This window comes from Rattus rattus, chromosome 1 (assembly GCF_011064425.1).
Source record: "Rattus rattus isolate New Zealand chromosome 1, Rrattus_CSIRO_v1, whole genome shotgun sequence".
Taxonomy (NCBI): Eukaryota; Metazoa; Chordata; class Mammalia; order Rodentia; family Muridae; genus Rattus; species Rattus rattus.
Window position 1 is genome coordinate 136,548,092 of NC_046154.1, and position 21,392 is coordinate 136,569,483.

At 45.2% G+C, this 21,392-nt stretch overlaps 1 protein-coding gene across 1 annotated transcript in view; it reads left to right on the forward strand.

The window, feature by feature from the left end:
* Nsmaf (neutral sphingomyelinase activation associated factor) overlaps nucleotides 1–21,392 on the forward strand; it is a 59,503-nt gene that overhangs the window by 17,156 nt on the left and 20,955 nt on the right. Inside the window, 16 exon segments of the mRNA XM_032906262.1 lie at nucleotides 2,533–2,583; nucleotides 3,594–3,665; nucleotides 4,036–4,083; nucleotides 4,179–4,231; nucleotides 9,147–9,276; nucleotides 11,154–11,225; nucleotides 13,048–13,156; nucleotides 14,395–14,400; nucleotides 14,403–14,464; nucleotides 14,467–14,572; nucleotides 17,903–17,982; nucleotides 18,885–18,975; nucleotides 19,096–19,159; nucleotides 20,399–20,450; nucleotides 20,541–20,661; nucleotides 21,000–21,131. Coding sequence (XP_032762153.1) covers nucleotides 2,533–2,583; nucleotides 3,594–3,665; nucleotides 4,036–4,083; nucleotides 4,179–4,231; nucleotides 9,147–9,276; nucleotides 11,154–11,225; nucleotides 13,048–13,156; nucleotides 14,395–14,400; nucleotides 14,403–14,464; nucleotides 14,467–14,572; nucleotides 17,903–17,982; nucleotides 18,885–18,975; nucleotides 19,096–19,159; nucleotides 20,399–20,450; nucleotides 20,541–20,661; nucleotides 21,000–21,131 — 1,249 coding nt within the window.

Below are 21,392 nucleotides of genomic sequence, written 5' to 3' on the forward strand. Positions count from 1 at the left end.
CATCAGTAGATTGTAGATTGACAAAACTAAGTAAAGAAAAAGCAGAGGTCTTTCTTCGTTCCTTAGTCTGCAACTTCACATCCTTTACCAAAGGATGTGTTCCCTGGGTTGCATTCTGTGCACTTCTGATGCATCCAGAGAAACATCATTCTGTGATCACATGAGTGCAGGAGACCTGTGGGGAACATGACTGCACTTGAGCACTTGGTACAGAGGTTTGCACAGGCCAGTGCCTGGAGCATTTTGGGGAGCAGAGCGGTAGGTATCAAGAGCGACCCCAGCTGTCAGAATCACGGAACCCTGCTAAACACTGTTAAACATGTGTTGACGTTCACCTTACAAAATCTGTTAAATTTTGGGTTAAGTAACTTTCTGTTAGTAGCTTCTGGAATTCCAATTTTATACCAAGAAGAGACTCACAAACTATCTTCAACTTCGTATTTAATGCCCCAGGTGCGAACAGGTCCGGCCATCTATTGCTCTGTGGAGGGAGCGCTGTGACTACCCCAGCTCCGAGTGCACAGTTCGTATTCATTACCTCTGGAGCAAATTGCAGCTCTTCCATATATTGGAAGGAAAAAGCACTTTTTTTTTCTAGTTAAAAGTAACATTTCATGAAGAGAACTATCCATCTTAATAAAGTTGTAATAACTTGGTTTTTAGAAATAGAGCTCAAAATCCTCCCTCTTTTAATAGTTTTGGGAAGAAATCTCAGATCACATGAATTAAAAATCAGGGGTACCTAGATGCAAGCTACTCCCTCAAGGATTGTTTTAAGTATGATATGTCAAGACTTTTACCAGGTCTCAGAAATAGGTTTTAGTACAGAGTTTCACTGTCAGGTTTTTTGTTGTAATTGCTGGTGGACTAACATGTTTGTGTGTGTATTAGCTGTGCTTGTGTAAATATTAGCTTTAAGCCACATGTTCAATAGGGGAGATAGATGGTAAGAAAAGAAATCTCTCCTCCAGTGTTAGTGATAAATGTTATGAAAGAAATGAAAACAGTACGGAAGTAGAGAACACTCCTGTGCTATTTCAGACAGAGTGGCTAGGAAAGGGTCACTGGGAAAGAGCCACTTGACCAGTGCCAGCAAGGGGAGCCCCTGATGATCGTGAGACGCAGGTGCTGATCGAAGTCAGAAGATCCAGAGTAGAGCAAGACTGGAGTAGGGGCAGGGACTCTGAACCATCGGGAGGCTTTAGAGTCAGAGCAAATAAGCAAACCACTGGGAGCTAGAAGAAAGACTCTGACCTGATTTGTATGTGTTTGCAATCTTTCTGGTGAGGGTCCAGAGTAGATCTAGGAGACCTGAGGGCATTCAGAAACCCAGGTGTTTCACTTGCATGAGGATGGTGAGAGCTTGTCTGTCTGGATGTCTGTCTGGACATATTTTGCAGGAAAGCCTGGCAATGTGCTGGTGACTTAGTTGCAGTGCATGAAAGAGGACACCCAGAGAGACTTCCAGCCAGCTGGATCAGGCTACCCCTTCTGAAATAAAAGGGTCGGGGGCAGATAAAGAGGAACAGCTCCTTGGGATTTGAGCAATGGGCTGCCTATAAGCCTTCCAGACTTGGAGCAGACGTTAGGATGTTCTTGTCTAGGTTTCATGGGGCTGAAGCTAGAAAGATAATGGAGACTTGGAGTTTCCAATGAACTTTTAAGCCCTGGGCCTGGGTAGAACTTTCCAGGGCAGCCAAAAAGGCTTGAGAATTGACTGTGATGTTTGGTGACCTGCAGATCTTGAAGGAGTGGCTTCAGTAGTTTAGTGGGATATAAGGTGGTTAAGGGCCCAAGGAAATCACAAATAGCTCTGGCAAAGAGTCTTGCTACACAAAGGTCAGACAAACGGCCAGAGGATGGTGTGATACCAACAGAATAGGTACCTGTGGCTTGTGTGAAGTGGAAGAGGTGTACCAGGTATTGTGAATGGAAGAGGTGTACCAGGTATTGTTCTTGGAGCAGTTAGTGAGCTCTCACAGGAATGGAGCAGGCTCTGTATTCTGAACCCTGCTAGGACAACCGCCCTTGAGAAGCTGGGGCAGCTTCGAGGTGTTGCATTGTGAGAGAAAAGGCAGGAAATAACTGTCCAGGCCATCGATGCACTGTGGACATGGTGGTGTTGATTCTGTACTCTTAAGATGCAGGTGGAGTGGTAGCCTCATGCAAGCACCGTGAGCCAAGTCTCCCTGAGGGAGGAGATCTCTTAATGCCCTTGAATGTGCTGTACATCCATGCCTTTGCTTTCCCCACTTGTTAGGAAACTGTCTCCTGCACTGACAACTTCTGGCCTTATGTGATTGGCTACTTGATACAAACGATAACATTTATAAGACATGTTGTATCCACTTGTTGATTCACTTTTTCATATAACATTTGTTATTTCAGTGTCAGTTCTTTAAAACAATACCAATATGAATATGGGTGCCCTTGTAATAGAGGTTGTGTAACAATGTAAATATAGTGTCTTTATAGGAGTTCTTTTAGTGAGAATTTTTGATTATTATTTCAGTGTTGACTTGCCTTTCTCAGGTATATTTCATTAAGGAGCACAACATCGTGGCACCGTATAAGATAGAACGGGTAGGTAAAGTTTCTCACGTATTATTGAAATTTATGCAACGAGTTTGATCAATAAGATTTTTATGATTCTGTTAACATCTTTAATCAAATATGGTAATAGTGAGCACTTCAGAGTTTATTCAGCCATTACAAAATTACCCCTGCAAGCAATATTTTTTGAAACGTGTGAAACACAAACCACTCCTGCGGTTTTATAGACAAGAAAACGTGTAAGTGGCGCTCACTCCCACCATCCCTCCCTACTTACGTGCGTCTCACCTGTGACTATTCTTGTGGCACTGCCTCCACACTTTGACACAACCCCGTGGGCAGTAGACTACTCTTTTTTTGAAGTCGAAAGCATTCCCGCCTGTCCTTCCTCAGGCAGCTCCTCCGAGACCATCTGAAGTACAGAGCTGCATTTCCCTGCCAGCCACATAGCTATCAGTTCTTGGAAAGGTTCTCTGAGAACACAGATTATCAGGCTGTTGCATTTATGGGTGTGTGTGTGTGTGTGTGTGTGTGTGTGTGTGTGTGTGTGTGTGTGTATACACATGGGTATGTGCGTGCACACGTGTGCTTGTACATATCTATGTATAAAAGTGCGTGGGGGAAATTGAGACAGAGTGTGTTATAAGGAATTTATCACAGGGAATTAGCGTGTGAGACGAGGAGGCAGCCATCCAGGCTCTGGAGAGCGGGCAGTGTAAGATCATTGTTTCTGAAGGGCAGGGAAGCTGGTGCCCCAGCATGGAGAGTCACAGAGGTGGAGATTTTAGTCTTTAGATCCTTCACAGACGAGACTCACTTACATAGAAGAGCTCAGTCTGTTCACCCAGCTTAGTGATTCACGTGTGGACTCCACACAGATACCCCCACAGACAAGCACCAGCAGTGAAATGCGTTTGCATTTTTGTGACTGACATTGCATGTCAATGTGGCTGGGCCACAAAAAATCCGGAGATTGGCAGTTGCTGTGCAGATGCTCTTAACGCGTCAGGTTGACACGCTGCCGCTTTTGTCCTCATCAGGGAAAAATGGAGTATGTCTTCGAACTGGAAGTTTCTGGGAAGGTGGAAGATGTGGTCGAGACATTGCTACAGGTAGGCCAGCCTTCCACACTAGCACCCACAGAACACAGAGCAGACCGGGCTGGAAACCCTTGCTTCAGTTTGTACTTTTGGTTTTCGAGGCAGCAGAGTTCATCCCACGCTTGCACCGGGATTAAAGGCGTGCTCGAGAAACCGGTTTTTTAAACCTCGTGGCTCATATTACACAAATAATTGCCACTTTTCAGCACATGCTGCAGATTTACTTGAACATGTTAATTTGAAAACTGTAGGAAAGGCTAGACATGTCAGAATCTTCACTGTTACTCAGTGACAAAGTATTCAGTATTTTTCCATTGCTTCTAAACAAATACTTGCGATTATCTTCAAGGAAAACTAATTGTGTATATTTGTAACATTGTAGCTGCACAGAGCATCCTGCCTTGATAAACTTGGTGACCAAATGGCCATGGTGAGTGTCCTGACAATTGTTACATGTGGTTGGGTGTTAACTTCGGTTTATGTCACTTAGACTTACGTCCATACGTTTAAATGGTTTTCTCCTAGATAACAGCTATCTTGCAGTCACGTTTGGCTAGGACATCATTTGACAAAAACAGGTAAGATTTCGAGGTTTTGTTTTCTGATTAGAAATCAGTGAACAGGCAGGGCTGTGAGACAGCACTTGCCTCAACAAGTGAGGCTTTGAGTGCTGATCCTAGCCACACAAATAGAACTGATGCTTTCATCATCTTCCTCCGACCTGCTCCTCTTAGGGAATGGCCCAGCCTATGAATGAGAGATCTCAGAGCTTCCTCTGCCCTTTATCTTCCTGACCTCTCCACTATAAAGCCCGTGCATCCCCACATGGCCATCTGTCTAGCCCGTCCACTTGTCTTCTCCACTGTGATGGCCCCAGTGCACCATAGCAGCCCTTAGTCCATCTTCTCAGCGCTCAGCTTCCCTCCTCAGTTCCTCGTCACCCCTGAACCCAATGGCGTGCTACATTTTGTCCTGTATGAAGAGCACATTTATCACTTGACTGTCGGAACTAACAATGTCCAAGACGACCTGCTGGCACTGGTCTCAGCCCCTTGCATGGTAGTGCTTGGTCACTGCTCACAGCTCCAGGTGGATGTCTGCTCTTGTGAGTTTCTGGGCTTCGGCTGCTTACAAAGGGAGCAGATCCTGCTGGTCACGTTCTCTCGTTCCCTTGTTCCCTCATATTCTCTTTCCTCTGCTCCTTCACATTAGCCCCTTGGTTCTCGTGCTTAGCATGTGTACCTGCCTCTTGCTCCTGGCTAACTGGGCCTTCCGACTTTAGCTTAGCTGTCCGCTCTGCAGGAGAGTCTTTCTTCGGCTCTTCAAACTGCACTCAATACTGTCCCGTCATTCCCCTCAGGACCAGGAAAGTACACTCATTGTTCTAATGGCTTTCCCATTGATTTTCTTGGCTTTATAAGCATGCAATACATTTTCTAAAAATAATGGTGCTTTTTTTATTATCATAGTCTCTTGTTTATTTCTTGCCTTATATTAATTAGATGTGGGCTACTTGCCTATATTTTTATGTCCTGTTCTTCTGTATTACTTTATCTTTACAATAACTATTGATTCCTGGTGGTACAAACTGTCTACAGCTCCATTTCTGGGGGATCTGACCTCCTAGAGTACCAGGTACATGTATGGTACACAGACACACATGTGCGCAAGACTCATGAACACAGCATGGAATAGATAAATCTTAAGGAGATTAAAAGTGGTTCTCTTTGAAAGTTTTCATTTACTTGTCCAAGACCCAAAATGTCACACTGATGGATTTAGATGGGCATCTTTGCAGTATAAAATGAAATATTCTGTTTCTGTGCACACTTTCTAAACAGGTGAAAGTAAACTTGCAAACAAAAGCTTTCATCATGCTTTTGAAGAAATGCCTCTTATTGAAGGAATAGGGCTATATTTCCCCTGCTTTTAACATTGTCAAATTCTGACAACCTTGAGGGAAAGTCTAGTGAACGCAGACACCCTGTGACGTATGAGACATGTGTTTGTGAGTGTATGTCCGGCTTCCTTTGGGTCTTGCCGTGCTCACTGGCACGTTCATGTCCCTGCTCTGCTGTGTGTGCATGCTTTGTTCAAGCACTTTCCTTGTCGTATCCCCTCGGTATGCAGCAGGCAGCTCCTGTGAGGCACGTGGATGGCGTGAGCTGGTCATCGACTTCTACCAGTTCAGTGGGCAAAGGAGGTGGCTATGGTTCATGCAGATACTGTGTCCTGCCAGATAAGGAGCTTAGGGACCACAGGGGTGCGTGCGTGTGTGTGTGTGTGTGTGTGTGTGCGCGCGCGCGTGTGTGCGCGCGTGTGTATCCCTATACATTCCTACATATTTCCTTGATTCCCTTTCCTTTCCAAACATTTGTTACATGACATAGAAATGTAACAAATTCTTTTTTTTCATGTTGGTCTTATACCCTGCCATTTCTAAATTCATGCATGAGTGAATCCTAGATGTTTTTTTGTTTATTCATTTTTCTTGGTTTGGTTTGTTTTTTTGTTGTTGTTGTTGTTGTTTTTTTCTTTTGTTTCTTTTATCGTTTCTGGACAAGGACAGTTTCACAGACATTTGTGTTTATTTTCTGCTTGCTGTCCCACTGCACCATTTTGTTAATGGATGTGTTGGAAGCAGACATCCTTCCTTATTCTAGATCTTGTGGGGAAAGGGTCTAATCGTTGTCACTGAGGAGCAGTAATGGCAGTAGGTTTTTGTAGGCACTCTCTGTCACAGTGAGGAAGCTCATTTTGTTTGTTGGAACTTTTTTCAATAAAGGATGCAGAATTTTGTATATTTCCTGTACTTATGGAGATCATTTCTTTTCACTTATTCTGTTAATATTATAACTTTATTGAGTTTTTAGTTTTAAATGAACTATGTATTCATGTGAAAATACTATTTAAGATGATGGTGTGTAAACACTCTCTGTTGCTTGGTTGGCGTTTTGTCAGGTGTTTTTGCATGTATCTACTTGGGGACTTTGCTCTGTCCTTATTTAGCATTTGTTTTGGCGCAAGGTTCTATTGACCTCACAGGGTAGATTCGCATGTTTGCTGTGATCCTGTGTTTACAAGAAGAGACTTTTTCTTACAGCTTTTAAACATAATCTGTAGATAAAACTATATAAATACACTGCATTCTTAGAGGTTGTACTTAATGTTGTTTGTTTGTTTTTACTGTCATTTCGAGAGAGGGTCTTGTTACACGGCTCAAACTGGCCTGAAACCCACAGTTCTTTTCCTTCCGTCTCCTCAGCATGTGGTGTCAGTCAGACCAGCACACCAGCTTATGTTTGTTGTTGTTGCTGTTGTTGTTGTTGTTGTTGCTGGATGTTTTGCCTGCATGTGTGTCTGTCGACCATGTGCATTTCAGGTACCATGGAGCGCCCAGGAAAGAGTTTTGTTTTCCCTAAAACCGGAGCTACAAATGGATATGAGCTGCTGTGAGGGCGCTGGGAATGCAGCCCAGGTCCTGTGCAAGAGCAGCCAGTGCTCTTAACTGCTCAGCCATCTCTCCAGCCCTGCTCTTATGATTTAAATTAGATGTAGGACTATTTAATTTACACGTTGATTCTTATATCCGGTTTGGTAAGTTGTGTATTTCAATAATGTGTCTGACTTATGTGACATGTGTTTCTTAGATCCCTTTAACATTTGTAAAATTAAAAAAGCACTATTTATGTAGTTGGGGGGTGGGCTGCATGTGTTTCTTAGATCCCTTTAACATTTGTAAAATTAAAAAAACACTATTTATGTAGTTGGGGGGTGGGCTGCAGGTGCATGCCTGCCATGACACCCATGTGGAAGTCAGAGGACAAGTCTCACAAGTCAGTTCTCTCCTGCCACCATGCGGGAGAGAAGTTAGACTATCTCACGGTAGAGCCATTTCATGGTAGCGTGTCCTTTTAGTGCTAGCAGACTGCATTCGTGCCTATTTGTGCCTTGTGGTGATACGTTTTGTTCCCACAGTGTTGCAAAGGGATTACAAATTTTATTGACCTCAAGTAACCTTTGCCTTAGTTTCCTAGTCTTCCATTTTATTTAAAGTTGATGTCTGTTTATCATTATTATTATTATTATTATTATTATTATTATTTTATTTCTCTAGCTTGTAGAGAGCAAAGGAGACTTCCTGTAGCTGCTAGGAGCACGGCTACGGGAGAGAGCATCAGACTTTCTTTTGTTACAGTAGCCCTTCATCTTAGAAGGTCCCCCCCTAAAGAACTGCTTCCGGACTCCTTTCAGTCATCCATTTTGTAATTAACGCTGCCAGTTCTTCTTTTGCCCACAGGTGGTTAGAAGTATTAGTTTTCACACAGCTGAGGATTTCGTAGTTATCTTTCTGTTGCTGGTTTATTAATATTACTTGATCAGAAAATATGTTTTGCGTTTCACTCCTCTGGTGTTTGAATTTGTCTCATAGTCTAGTACATGGCTGCTCTTGGTGAATATTTCCTGGTTCCTGGTAGGAAGTATATGCAGTAGTGGTTCCCTTTCAGCTGGCTGGGGGCCTTCCCAGGGTGTAGACATTATGGTGCTTGGTTGACTGGTTTGTCATTTGCTGGAGAGGTACACTAAAACTGACAGTGACGATTGTAGAGTTACTGGAGCCGTCCAAGTCTGCAGACTAACCCCTGTGAAGCTGCCCTCCTCCTGCCTCTGACCTGTTGGCCTGCTTCTTCCCTCTTGCAGTTAAGGCCATTTAAATGTTTGAGCTCTCTGCTTCTGATTGGTTCTAAGGAGTCATGAGGACTCCAGAGTTCTCTTCAAGTTTTCACATTTTCAGTTAGAGAAAAGTTTGTGCCAGCGTCGTGTCCTGAGATTTCTGTCTTTACTTCCCTCGGTGCCAGGATTGAGCCAGGGCTCCTGCATAAGTGCCCTCTAGCGCCGAGCCGAATCCTAGGCCCCTGTGATTTACTTTTAATCCGGTTATTTGACTAAGTAATCACCCTACAATATAAATAATTTAGTTGTTTTCACACTACTTTTTTAACTCACAAATCAGAAATGGAGCTTTTTTAAAAAGCATTTTAGGAGTAGAAAAGGCATCATTGAGTGGTTTTTATATGGAGAAATGAAACTGACCTAAAAGCAACTGTAATTATGTGTTACAACCCTAATAAGGTAAATGTGCTAAGAGTAGTGTCTTTCTCCGTAGCCCAAGTGCTGGGATAAGAGGTGCACAGCACCACTCTCAGCTCTAAAAGTAGGTCTTAACCGTGTGAAAGTAGGAAGTCGCATGAATGTAGGACAAGCCTCAGGGCTGATCATTTGGGAGAGACTTGTTTCTGTGACATGTAAGGTCTGCAATGAATAAAAAAGCCAGGCCTCCACTATGCCATTTGAAAGTGTGTCAACTTTATTTAAGCAGCCACCTCATATCTATAGTGTGACAGATAAGCAAGCAAATTCACACTGTGCTTAAGCCTCAACAGCAGGTCAGTTCCTAACTCTTCTTACTTTTGCTGCAAACCATCTTTGCAGGTTCCAAAGCGTTTCAGAAAAGCTGCACATGGAGTGCAAAGCAGAGATGGTGACACCTCTGGTGACGAACCCTGGGCATGTGTGCATTACTGACACCAACCTGTATTTCCAGCCTCTCAACGGGTACCCGGTGCGTAGATCACGGGGCCATACAGTGCTTGCTTCGGTCTTCCAGCTAGATTTTCCAGGAAGCTGACATTATTACTGTGCCCTCACATCTTGGGGAAGGTCAAAGTCATTTGGCAACCCAGTGGAGAAGTGACTTCCTAGTGCCCTACGTAGTCGGAGTCTGGTGCACACTCCCCTGAATTTCAGCCATTCTGAAGGACCTTGTACCTAGTGGTGTGTAGAGTGTCCACCCCTCCTGATTATGGATGAGCCGAGGGGGACTTATCCTTCTGCTAGGAAGCACAGGGAAGGACACCAAGGAAGTGCTGTGATGAATGGGAAATGGATCCTCGTGTGCAGTTGCCTGTGTATAAGCATGGGGGTGGGGGCTGCTTGTTTCTCACCATTGCAGACCGTGGCTCTCTGACTTCTCTGAGTGGTAGTGTAGGGTTCTCACAGCCAGTGTGGAGTCGTGTAAGATACCACAGTCAGGAGCTGTAGGAACCATCCCACCGTCTAGGAAACCATCTTCTCTTTGAAAAGAATGCTAGACCTAAAACTCTGCCAGGAAGTGACCATAACCTCGGATCTACACCGACACTAGTAAAGACTTGCTGCTTATCCAGAGAAGGTCCTTTTCTGAGTGGGCCATGATAGCAGGACAAGTCCCATCCCTCTGGCCACACAGCTCTGCGCCATTTGGCAGAGCACCTGTTCCCCGGGGGCCGTTTTCTGTGGAAGAAGAGAATGCTGTGGAAACTGTTGAGGTAGTTAGTCATTGGCTCTAAATAGCTCAGACATGGTGTCATAACACTTCTGTCCACTAGGTGGTGGCACATACTGGGCAAAGTTTCCAGTGACGTGGCACGTGGCTGGCTGGCCTGGTGTTCTGATACTAGCTAACACGGTTACTATTTTTGGTCAGAAACTTGCAGAAAATGTATGGCACCACAGCCTCAGGGGACATAGTGTACATGTGTGTATACCCAACCTGCTGACCAGGCTTCCCTAGCCTGGCTTCCCTGTTTCCTGGGAGCAGGGATGTTGAAGCTTTGCCTTATCTAAGCATACAATAATTTCTAACTTTGATTCTTTCTTATAACTGTTTTCAAGTATCAAAGAATCAAAATGTTTTTTCCTTTAAAAAAGAAAGTTTTAAAGTCTTGCCTTATGTTTTAATTTATCAGCTTTAACACTGTAATATTAAGGAAATGAAAAACATAATTCTTTAAAATAAAAGATGTTAGAACAAAACAAACTATAGACAACCTCATGGCTGGCTGGAGCAGTGGCTCAGTAGTAAGAGCCTGTCCTGCCCAGTCGTCACAACTGGAGCTAGAGCGCTGGCACCCTCAGAATACATGGCGTCCCATGCATACCAGTAACCTCAGCGCAGAGCCAGGTGCAGACAGGTTCAGGGAGAGACCCTGCCCCAAAGGATAGGTGGAGAGAGAGAGAGAGCCAGCGCGAGAGCGAGCGCTCAGAAGGCATTCGATGAACCCTTCTGGCCTTCACATATGAGTGAAGATACATGTAGTCCTGTATACGCAGGTGATTGCATATACTCCAAGGTACACAGACAATCAGACAGACAGACAGACAATGTTTTAAAAGAGCAAATTTTTTGAATAGCCATTTTTACTCATTACTGAATGCTGCAAACCGTGCAGTAGTCCTCGTGATACCTGAGAGATGAAGATAGCATTATCGTCTGAGATTGCTGACGAGGGTCAGGAAGGTGTCCGAGCAGAATGCAAAGCCAGGTATGATTTGTCCAAGATCCCTCCTAGGTGTTTACTTGCAGCAAGGATTGTATGTCTTTCCCTCACTGCTGTAAGAAACAAACGAACAATTTTTAATTGAGCTACAATGGTGACACTATCTTTGTACTTTTTAAAGAAACCTGTGGTCCAGATAACACTCCAAGATGTCCGGCGCATTTACAAAAGGAGGCACGGCCTCATGCCTTTGGTGAGTTCGGGCGCTGTACCTGTGGGGGATTGTCTTGCCTGCAGTGTAGCAGCGGATTCACTCACAGGGCCCCGCACAGGCCTGGAAGCTCCAGTGTGCTGTATATGAGCACGTGAAGGCTAGAGATTGATACAAGAATAACTTTTCTGGAAATAAGAGGTTTTGGTGCAGAAAATACTTTTGCTCAAAGAGCAAAAGACTAGAGGGTCCTTAAGCTTCTCACTCCTGAAATTTCGGAACTTCTGGCCTTAGGCTAGAACCTAAGTCCAGGGTTCCTCCCACCTCATACCCACTACAGCTGGGTCTCAGAGTAAGACTGGGAAGACCCTCAAAGTCCTTTAGTACAGTGAGAGAACAGGCAGACAGTCACAGTGTTTAATGTAGCCTCTGAGCTCAGTGAAAGAGAGATAGGGGACCTGAGAGATGGCTCAGTGGTTAAGAGCACTGAGTGCTCTTCCAGAGGTCCTGAGTTCAAATCCCAGCAATTACATGGTGCTTCACAACCGTCTATAATGAGATCTGATGCCCTCTTCTGGTGTGTCTGAAGACAGCTAGAGTGTACGTATATATGATAAATAAAAAAATCTTTAAAAAAAAAGAGAAATAGGGAAGGCAAACATTAAAGCATTCAACTGCTTCTACCCACCACTTCCCTTACTACACACACACACACACAAACACACACATACACACACATCACTTACATTTGTCTCACATATGCACCTTAGAAATGAATCACCACTGATAGATGATTCCAAGGTGTTTGGAATTGACAGCAATATAAATTCATTTTCTCTTGCAGATTATAACTAGCTTGTTTTTGTACTTTTAAAGATTGATTGATTGATTTTTATGTGGGTACACTGTCATTCCCTTCAGACACACCAGAAGAAGGCATCAGATCCCAGTACAGATGGTTGTGAGCCACCATATGGTTGCTGGGAATTGAACTCAGGACCTCTGGAAGAGCAGTGAGTGCTGTTAACCACTGAGCCATCTCTCCAGCCCGTTTTTGTACTTTTAATTTGTGAAATTCAAGTACCTATTTTCCGTCCATTTCTAATGTTGGTAGAAAGTGAAGGGAAAGAGATCCTATTAGAAATCTGGTGCTCACTCGTATATAGAAGAACAGTCAGTAAAGCGACAGAATTCATTGGTTCCTCTCCTTGTTTCCACCACAGCTGCTGTACATACAGAGAAAGCAGCCCTGAATCCAGGATTAACTTCTAACTCCTCTGGGCTCTCCCTGCTGTCTTTCCCATCTCACCTTGCCAGCATGGTGAAGCCCACAAAGCTTGTAGTTTTCTTTTCTCGTGAGAGTTGGCCTTACTTTACAGACCTGAGGGCCCTGAGCTCATGATCTCCTGCATCAGCCTCCCAAGTGCTGGGAAAACATTCAGCTCATAGGTTTTTTTAAGTAACCATAATTGAATGGCCTATTTGACTTATTAATTTCTTATGTTTCATGGTTACTTAATATGTACAAGAAAGCTAAACATTTGTATCCAAGGAAGAAACGAGGGTTGATTGGTCATCTAATTTTAAATTTCAGAATAGTAAATTAATAAAAGCAATAGTCAGTAACAGGATTTGGTACCAAAGAGAATTACATTGTTTGTGTAAGGTGGTATATCTCTTGTTTTCAAGAAGTTTTAAGACAACACATATGACTATAGGGATACATATCCTTGAATCAAATTATAGATGTAGACAAGGTTAAAAACTTAAGCTTATAAATGCTTACCTGACTTTTGAGATGATGTACACATGTGATTTCAGGATGAACGTGGTGCTATTGGTTTTATTCTTTTTGATTCCTTAGGGCTTGGAAGTGTTTTGCACAGAAGATGACCTGTGTTCTGACATATACCTAAAGTTCTATGAGCCTCAAGACAGAGATGACCTCTATTTTTATATTGCCACGTACCTAGGTTTGCTGGTCTCCTTATGTCTGTTTATTGAAGGTAGTTAAGGACCTAAGAAGCCGGGACAGCACATAAGAGAAGAGACATCACTTCACCATAGTTAGACGTGTTTGTTCTGATACAGTATCTTAAAAACAAGAGAAATGTGAATTTGTTTTGGTGAATTCATTTGTGTGTATTTAAAGCTCTTGGTGACTATGTTTAACTACATCCCTGTTTTAATGACCTCCAGTTTGAGTGAGTTACAAAGAGACTACTCAAGCGTTTTCATGTCCAGTCACATGATGACTTAGTCGTGAATACCAACCCAGAGGGTGTTGAGGTGGGAGAGGATGTTTGTATGTAGGTGGATGCTGAGGTTGTTGCCAAAGCTGCTCCCTCCCTCCCTCCCCTGGCTTCCCAGCCACCACTCAGTCTATGTGAGCTCACTTCTAAGTTTGTTCAAGCTTTCCCCAAAGGGCCCAAGAGCTAAAATAAATGTTTCATTTCTTAAAGCCTTTCTCTGGTAATTAACTAGAAACTTGGTAAAAAGTCAATACGAGCGCATAAAGAGCAGAACAGCAAATGAGCTGTTGTTTGATATATCCAGGAAAGAGCTTAGACTCAGAAAAGCAGAGTTTTCTAAACAAAATGGCAAGTCCACTCATTTGTGGGTAAGTTGAGTCATCCCCAGTCTTTCTAAATCCAGAGTTCTCACTAAGAGGTCATTTTTCCAGGGACGTCGGCTTTCCTGGATTCTCTGGTTTGACACTTAGCCCTGCTGCAAAATTCCCCTTTTTCTTTGGAGTTTTTTTTTTTCTTGAGATCATAGAGAACATGAAGCTGATAAACTGACAGTGGCCCACTTCTTCAGAGTCTAAAAACAGTTAATGAAGCCATATGGTTCTGTTCTGGTTTCATAAACATGTGGGGGCAGTGTACATAGTGGCCATGGTCCTTAAGCCTGTCAAAACCCAGCATGTCCGGTGGAGCTTTGTTACTCTGTGAAATTGCCATCTGTTGCTACACACCACTTGTGTGTTCATTTCATATTCTCAGTATGGGCTCAAGTTATGTAATATCTGGGAGGAGTGGCTTGGTAGCTCAGGATGCTTAACTTTTTTTCCTGGATTTTTTGTGAGAACAAATGAACAATTCAGAAGTTCGTGGAAGGGCCACACCCAGGAGGCTTGTTCTGACACGTTCGTCAAAAGCTAGCCAGTGTCCTGCAAGGGCACTGACTGCCAAAACCCCTCTCCCCTCAGAACACCATTGGCAGAACACACTGCTGAGAGCTACATGCTGCAGTGGCAGCGAGGGCACCTCTCCAACTTCACCAGTACCTGCTCCACCTCAACAACCTGGCCGACCGCAGCTGCAATGACCTGTCCCAGTACCCTGTGTTTCCATGGGTAATAAGTGACTACTCCAGCCCAGAGCTAGGTGAGCACTGTCATGCAGGCTTCCACAGGGAAGGATGGCATCTGAGTCAGGGTTTCACCGCTGCACATGGTCACCATGACCAAGGCAGCTCTTAGAGGGACAACATTTGACTGGGGCTGGCTTATGGGTTTAGAGGTTCAGTCCATTATCATGAAGGCAGGAGCATGGCAGCATCCAGGCAGGCATGGTGCAGGAGGAGCTGAGAGTTCTACATCTTCATCTGAAGGCTGCTAGCAGAATACTGGCTTCTAGGCAGCTAGGATGAGGGTTGTAAAGTCTACACCCACGGTGGCACACCTACTCCAACAGGGCCACACCTTCTAGTAGTGCCACTCCCTGGGCCAAGCACATACAAATCACCTCAGATGTGATTCCTTCTATATCAGACCTCATTACAGGACAAATTTGGACTCATTTCAGTTTTCTCACCAAAGATTACCAATTTCCACTTCAAAATATTGGACAAATGTTGTATAGTGTTTTTTGTGTATTTACACATTCTCAAAGGTCATACATAGAAAATATGTGCAAAATTTTAATTCAGTCTTCCTGCTATTATGTGTAAGTGTCAAGTTTTAAAATATTTAAGTTTCTCACTGAAAATTTCAAATTAGTTCATTATTTTAAATTTACATTGAGATTTTAAATACCAAAAAAAGAAAGAAAAAAAAAAGATCAGCATCTACTGTGGCTCACAGGAGGAAATGGAAGTCACCCACAGTCATATTTGGGAGGTGACTACACTCAGGCCTTGTGTCACTGTGATGAAACGCCTGAGAAAACGCAGTTATAAGATTGATTTCAGCCCACAGATTCAAAGGGCTCCATGCACCATAGCAAGGGGGCATGGCAGCCAGGAAGCAGAGAAAGAGAGTAGGGCAGAGGGCTAGGAAAGATACAGCCTGAAGACATGTCCCAGTGACCCTCTCCAAAGGTTCTGCCTCTGACTTCTCACTGCTTCGTTAATAATGGCATCTCATTATGAATGAACTAAAGGATCCGTCCATTCATTAGGAATACAACCTCCTCATCCCCCTGATTGTCTCGGGAAATGCCAGTGAGGACACAGGCTCTCAGGCCACGCGAGCTGGCACTCAGACTATCACAAGTAGCACTCGTGTTTTTGTGACATTAACACTTCTTTCTTGGTCCCTTAAATAATGTTCCTAAATAATGTGTTAATATTGTTATTTTATATCATAGCATTTAAAAATTATGTACTACAAACAACAGCTCGCTTAACAACTTAGTGAGTTGAAGTTTGACATAGAAAGTGCTAACAAATTGTTTAAGAATATAAGATCATATTTCTTAGTTAATTTTCAAATATTTTGACTTTCAAATGTTACTGACAACACAAGATAATAGTCGCTGCAATTCAGACATAGAACATAAACCTTAGTAGGAGAATATGGGTTTAAAATTTGTTTTTGAGTTTTATTTGGAATTGGGCTTCCTTCGTTTTTGATTAGAAAGTAACTTAAAATGACACTTGTTCCTTCCTCTCTCTCTCTCTCTCCTCCTCCTCCTCCTCCCTCCCTCCCTCCTCCCTTCCTCCTCCCTCCTCCCTCCCTCCTCCTCCTCCTCCCCTCCTCCTTCCTTCCTCCTCCTCCTCCCTTCCTCCTTCCTCCCTTCCTCCCTTCCTCCCTCCTCCTCCCTCCCTCCTCCCTCCTTCCTTCCATCCTCCTTCCTCCTCCCCCTCCTCCCTTCCTTCCATCCTCCTTCCCCTTCCTCCCTTCCCCCTTCCTCCTCCTCCCCTCCCCTCCTCCCTTCCCCCTCCCTTCCTTCCATCCTCCCTTCCTCCCCTCCCTTCCTCCTCCTCCTCCCTCCTCCCTCCTTCCTTCCCTCCCTTCCTCCTCCCTCCTTCATCCTCCTCCCTCCTCCCTCCCTTCCTCCTCCCTCCCTCCCCATCCCCCTTCCTCCTTCCTCCTCCTCCCTCCCTCCCTCCCTCCCTCCCTCCTTCCCTCCCTTCCTTCCTCCCTCCACCCCTTCCTCCCCCCCTCCCTCCCTCCCTTCCTCCCTCCCTCCCTTCCTTCCTCCCTTCCTTCCTCCCTCCCTCCCTTCCTCCTCCCTTCCTCCCTTCCTCCCTCCCTCCCTCCCTTCCCCCTTCCTCCCTCCCCTCCCCCCTCCTCCCTCTTCCTCCTCTTCTCCCTCCTCCCCCCTCCCTCCCTCCCTTCCTCCTCCCTCCCCTCCCTCCTCCCTCCCTCCCTCCCTCCCTTCCTCCTTCCTCCCTCCCTCCCTTCCTTCCATCCTCCTCCCCTCCCCCCTCCTTCCTCCCTCCCTCCCTCCTCCCTCCCTCCCTTCCTCCCTTCCTCCCTCCCCCCCTTCCCCCCTTCCTCCCCTCCCTCCCCCCTCCCCCCTTCCTCCCTCCCTCCCCTCCCTCCCCTCCCTCCCTCCCTTCCCTCCCTCCCTCCCTTCCTCCTCCCTCCCTCCTCCCTCCTCCCTCCTCCCTCCTCCCCCTCCCTCCCTCCCTTTCTTCCATCCCTCCCTCCCTTCCTCCCCTCCCCTCCCTTCCTCCCTCCCTCCTCCCTTCCCTCCCTCCCTCCCTTCCTCCCGCCCTCCCTCCCTTTCCCCCCTCCCTCCCTTCCTCCCTCCCTTCCCTTCCTCCCTTCCTCCCTTCCTCCCTCCTCCCTTCCTCCTCCCTCCCTCCTCCTCCCTCCTTCCTCCTCCCTCCCTTCCTTCCTCCTCCTTCCTTCCTCCCTCCCTCCTTCCTCCCCTCCCTCCCCTCCCTTCCTCCTTCCTCCCTCCCTCCCCTCCCTCCTTCCTCCCTTCCTCCCTTCCTCCCTCCCTCCTTCCTCCCTCCTTCCTTCCTTCCTCCTTCCTTCCATCCTCCCTTCCTCCCTTCCTCCTCCCTCCCCCTCCCTTCCTCCCTCCTCCCCTCCCTTCCGTCCTTCCTTCCTTGCGTTTGGAGGTTGCTGTGGGTGGGGACATCTGCCGTGGAGAGCCTATGTGGTGACCTGAGGACAGCTCTGTGGGAGTCAGTCCTCTTCTTCTATCATGTGGGTCCTAGGATTGAACTCTGGTTGTCAGGCTCCATGGGAGGTGTCTTTACCCACAGATCCATCTGGTCTGTTGCAAAAAAAATCTATATTCCAGGTATCTCATACTACAGATGTTACTTTTAAGTAAATGTAATTTTGTTTCAGGATATTTTTCTTTGTTTTTTTTTGTTATTATTTTTGTTTGCTTGTTTTTGCAGCTCTATAAATATATAGGTACTTACTACTTGTGGATTTATTTCAGTTTTTGGAACTACTTTGTAGAAGCAGGCGTGAACTTGGCTCATTTCAGGAGAGTAATGGTATACTGCTACTGTGTTTGTATTCACAGATTTGTCAAATCCTGCAACCTTCCGAGATCTTAGTAAGCCGGTGGGAGCCCTAAATCCAGAGAGGCTGGAGAGACTGCTGGTACCGTGTGGGCTCTTTGTTTCTACACAGCATTGCGGGGCATGGCCTGTGCTTGCTTAGTAAGGGAATCTCAGTCCCTAGGCTTAGGTGCGCTGTTGACACACGTCCTCACCCTTCTGTGACCACCTTTTCTGTGTGCTTTGCTTTAATTTGGGAAGTGGGAGGATGAGCTGCTTGAATTATTTTCATGCAGATATTGTTTGATAAATTGCAAAAGAGGTGGACAAGTGCAGCTCGTGTTTTTAAGCTTTACCCACCTTTAGCTCCGGGAAGTGACCAGCCCCCTCCCTGCTTCCCCTGAATCCTCAGATAAAAGACACACACACAGGGTTTCCTTTAACCTTGCCTTCTTAGCACAATTGCAGGGCACTACTATCTCAGTCTCTTCCACCCGCCCTAAACTTCAGTTGCTAAGCTCCCCAACTACTCGCCTGTAGGATCAGCCTGTGTGGCTGCTCTGTTTTGAGGTCTCACATGGTTGCTCAGTTCTCCTCTCTCCAAAGCAAGGTGAACTATATCTCCTTCCTTGCGTTCCGCTCCTGCCTACAAGAATCCAGAAATTCTACCTGTCCCTTCTGCCCAGCAATTGGCCCACGACTTTCTTTACTGGCAGATCAAGAACCAATTGGGGAATAGGACCTTAGCATCAGAACCTCTCCCTACACACTAAATTATTTGTGTTTTGTTGGGTGTCAGCACCCATCAACACCCTGCCCCCAGAAAATGAGAGTCTACAACAGGAGTGCTGCTAGCGACAGCTGTGCTTTCTCACTGGCCCTCTGCTGTTCCTAAGACAGGGATTGGGAATGTAGTGTGTCCAGTTCTCTGCTAAGGGTTGACTCCTCAGCCCGTTACTGTCTCACAGTCAACACAGACCCATGGCTGTTTGTTCTTATTTGTAGACCCGATACCAGGAAATGCCTGAGCCGAAGTTCATGTATGGGAGCCACTACTCTTCCCCAGGCTATGTGCTCTTTTACCTCGTTAGGATCGGTAAGGCCGGCCTCAGTGGCATTTAAACCCTGAGCCATCTCTGAAGCCCTAGTGTACTGTTTCACGTAGATTCTCAGATAACTCTACAGTCTGACTTAACCCTGATTTGTTTCCCTCTAGCACCAGAATATATGCTGTGTCTACAAAATGGAAGATTTGATAATGCAGATAGGATGTTCAACAGGTTTGGAAACAACACTTCACCATTTTTAAAGCTTTTTGATTATATATGTATAGTGTGTTTGTTTTAAAATTCTAGATGTAAACAAAAGTGGTAAGAAATATAAAACCTGAAAGGTCTGGATTCATATGCCTTTAACCCCCAAGAGACAGAGGCAGGCAGATCTTTGTGAGTTCTAGGCCAACCTGGTCATGCAGAGTTCTATGACAGCCGGGACTACCTAGTAAGACCCTGTCTCAGAAACAAGTGATTTCTTTCAGGCTTTTTCATAATGCGTGTGTATAGGAAAATATATGTTTTTAATTATTCTAACTGTATTTCATGCATCTGAGTGTTTACCTGCATCTATAAATGTGCACCATGTGTATGCTATGCCCATGGAGCCGGGAGATTTTTCTGGAGCTGGACTTAGAGACAGTTGTGATCTACCATGTGGATGATAGGAATCCAATCTACATCTTCTAGAGAAGTAACTGGTCCTCATAGCCACTGGACCACCTCTAAAGTCCTAGGAACTGATTTTTGTTTGCCTTGTTTTGTTTCAAGACAAAGGTTCTCTGTGGTGTAGCCTTGACTGTTTTGGAACTCACTCCATAGACCAGGCTGGCCTCCAATCCTGAGATCTACCTGCTTCTGCCACCAGATTGCTGGGATGTGCCACCACACTAGGTTAAGGAACAAATTTTCAAATGTAGGTTTTTCTCCTGTCCTGTGCAGGCTGAGCAGTTTTCCCCATACTATTTTGAAAGAATGCTTTTAAAAACGATTGTGTCCTGTTTTAGAATATACCATAATTACTCAAACTATTATTCTCTATTGGGCAATCACATTTCTCTCCAAAGAGAGAAATTATTCTTTTTACTAATTATGCTATGGTGAAAGCATTAAAATTGCTTACACATTTATATGATAAACATTTCCCTACCAGAATACAAAAACGGAACAATGCCCCTTTGTGTCTGATCTTTTCTGGAGCCACAAAGCAGTTGCAATAGGATCCTAGGGTGCGCACCTAGGGCAGGAAGCGTGGGGTGCCGTGGGGTGTGGTTTACTCTCCTGTGGGCTAGTGAATGCCACCAACCCCGAGTCAAGGGGCCTCACATGGATGTTACAACCTGTGTCAGTGAGAAAGCTAGATCACCAGAGCCTGGAACAGTAGGGGTCAGTTGAAGGACGTAGAGCAGCCTGCTGCTGCTGTCTCCATAGCTCGGTTAATCAGCACAGCACTCTTTTCATGTCTAGCATTGCAGAAACCTGGAAAAACTGTTTGGATGGTGCGACGGACTTCAAAGAGGTAAGTAGCCCAGGAAGCTGGTGAGCCACGGGGCTCTGGTTCCTGAATGCTTTAGAGCATCTGTTGTGTACCCCCACCTCCAACCTGCAGTTGATCCCAGAATTCTATGATGAAGAGGCCAGCTTCTTGATCAATAGTCTGAAGTTGGATCTGGGGAAGAGACAAGGAGGGCAGATGGTTGACGACGTGGAGCTTCCGGCATGGGCCTCAAGTGAGTGTCTGTACTTGCCTTCCCAGGAGTGGTGCGGTGATATTTGTTGTATTGTGTCACTTATGAGTTCATGTATCCCAGCCAGAAGTGTGCGGAGTCTACATTGTAAGGAGATCTATTTATGTTGGCCAGATCTAAACGTTGTAAAAATGGTTCCTGACACTTTTTTGGGGGGGGGGAAATTATGTAAGATGAAATCTTAATTAGAAATACGTAAAAAGGAAAAAACATAAAAGCATCTCTCTCTGAGAAGTTTTATGCACAAATGGATAGGTACAAGAAATGAAAGAAAATACAGTAGAGGTGGCTTAAAGTTCTGATGAAGTCTGCTCTGATAGGTCCCCAAGACTTTCTCCAGAAGAACAAGGACGCCTTGGAAAGCAGTTATGTGTCTGAGCACCTTCATGAGTGGATTGATCTGATATTTGGCTATAAGCAAAAAGGGAGTGAGGCCGTAGGGGCCCATAACGGTATGTAATATTGGCTGGCATTTCACCTAGTGTCCTGTGAGAATGTGGGCAAAAAACCTCAGGAGGCTGCAGAAGGGAGAGCAGGAGCTCAAGACCAGTCTGGGCTGTGTCCAGACTGCAAATCAAATAGAAATCTCTGATAGGACAGTGACGTCAGTGTCCGTGAAGGCCAGAGTTGGCTTTCAGTTAAGCAGGAAGAAGATAGCAGCAGTCAGCCTCATCAGCCTCTGCTCGTCAGTAACAAGGTACCTGAGCTGAAAT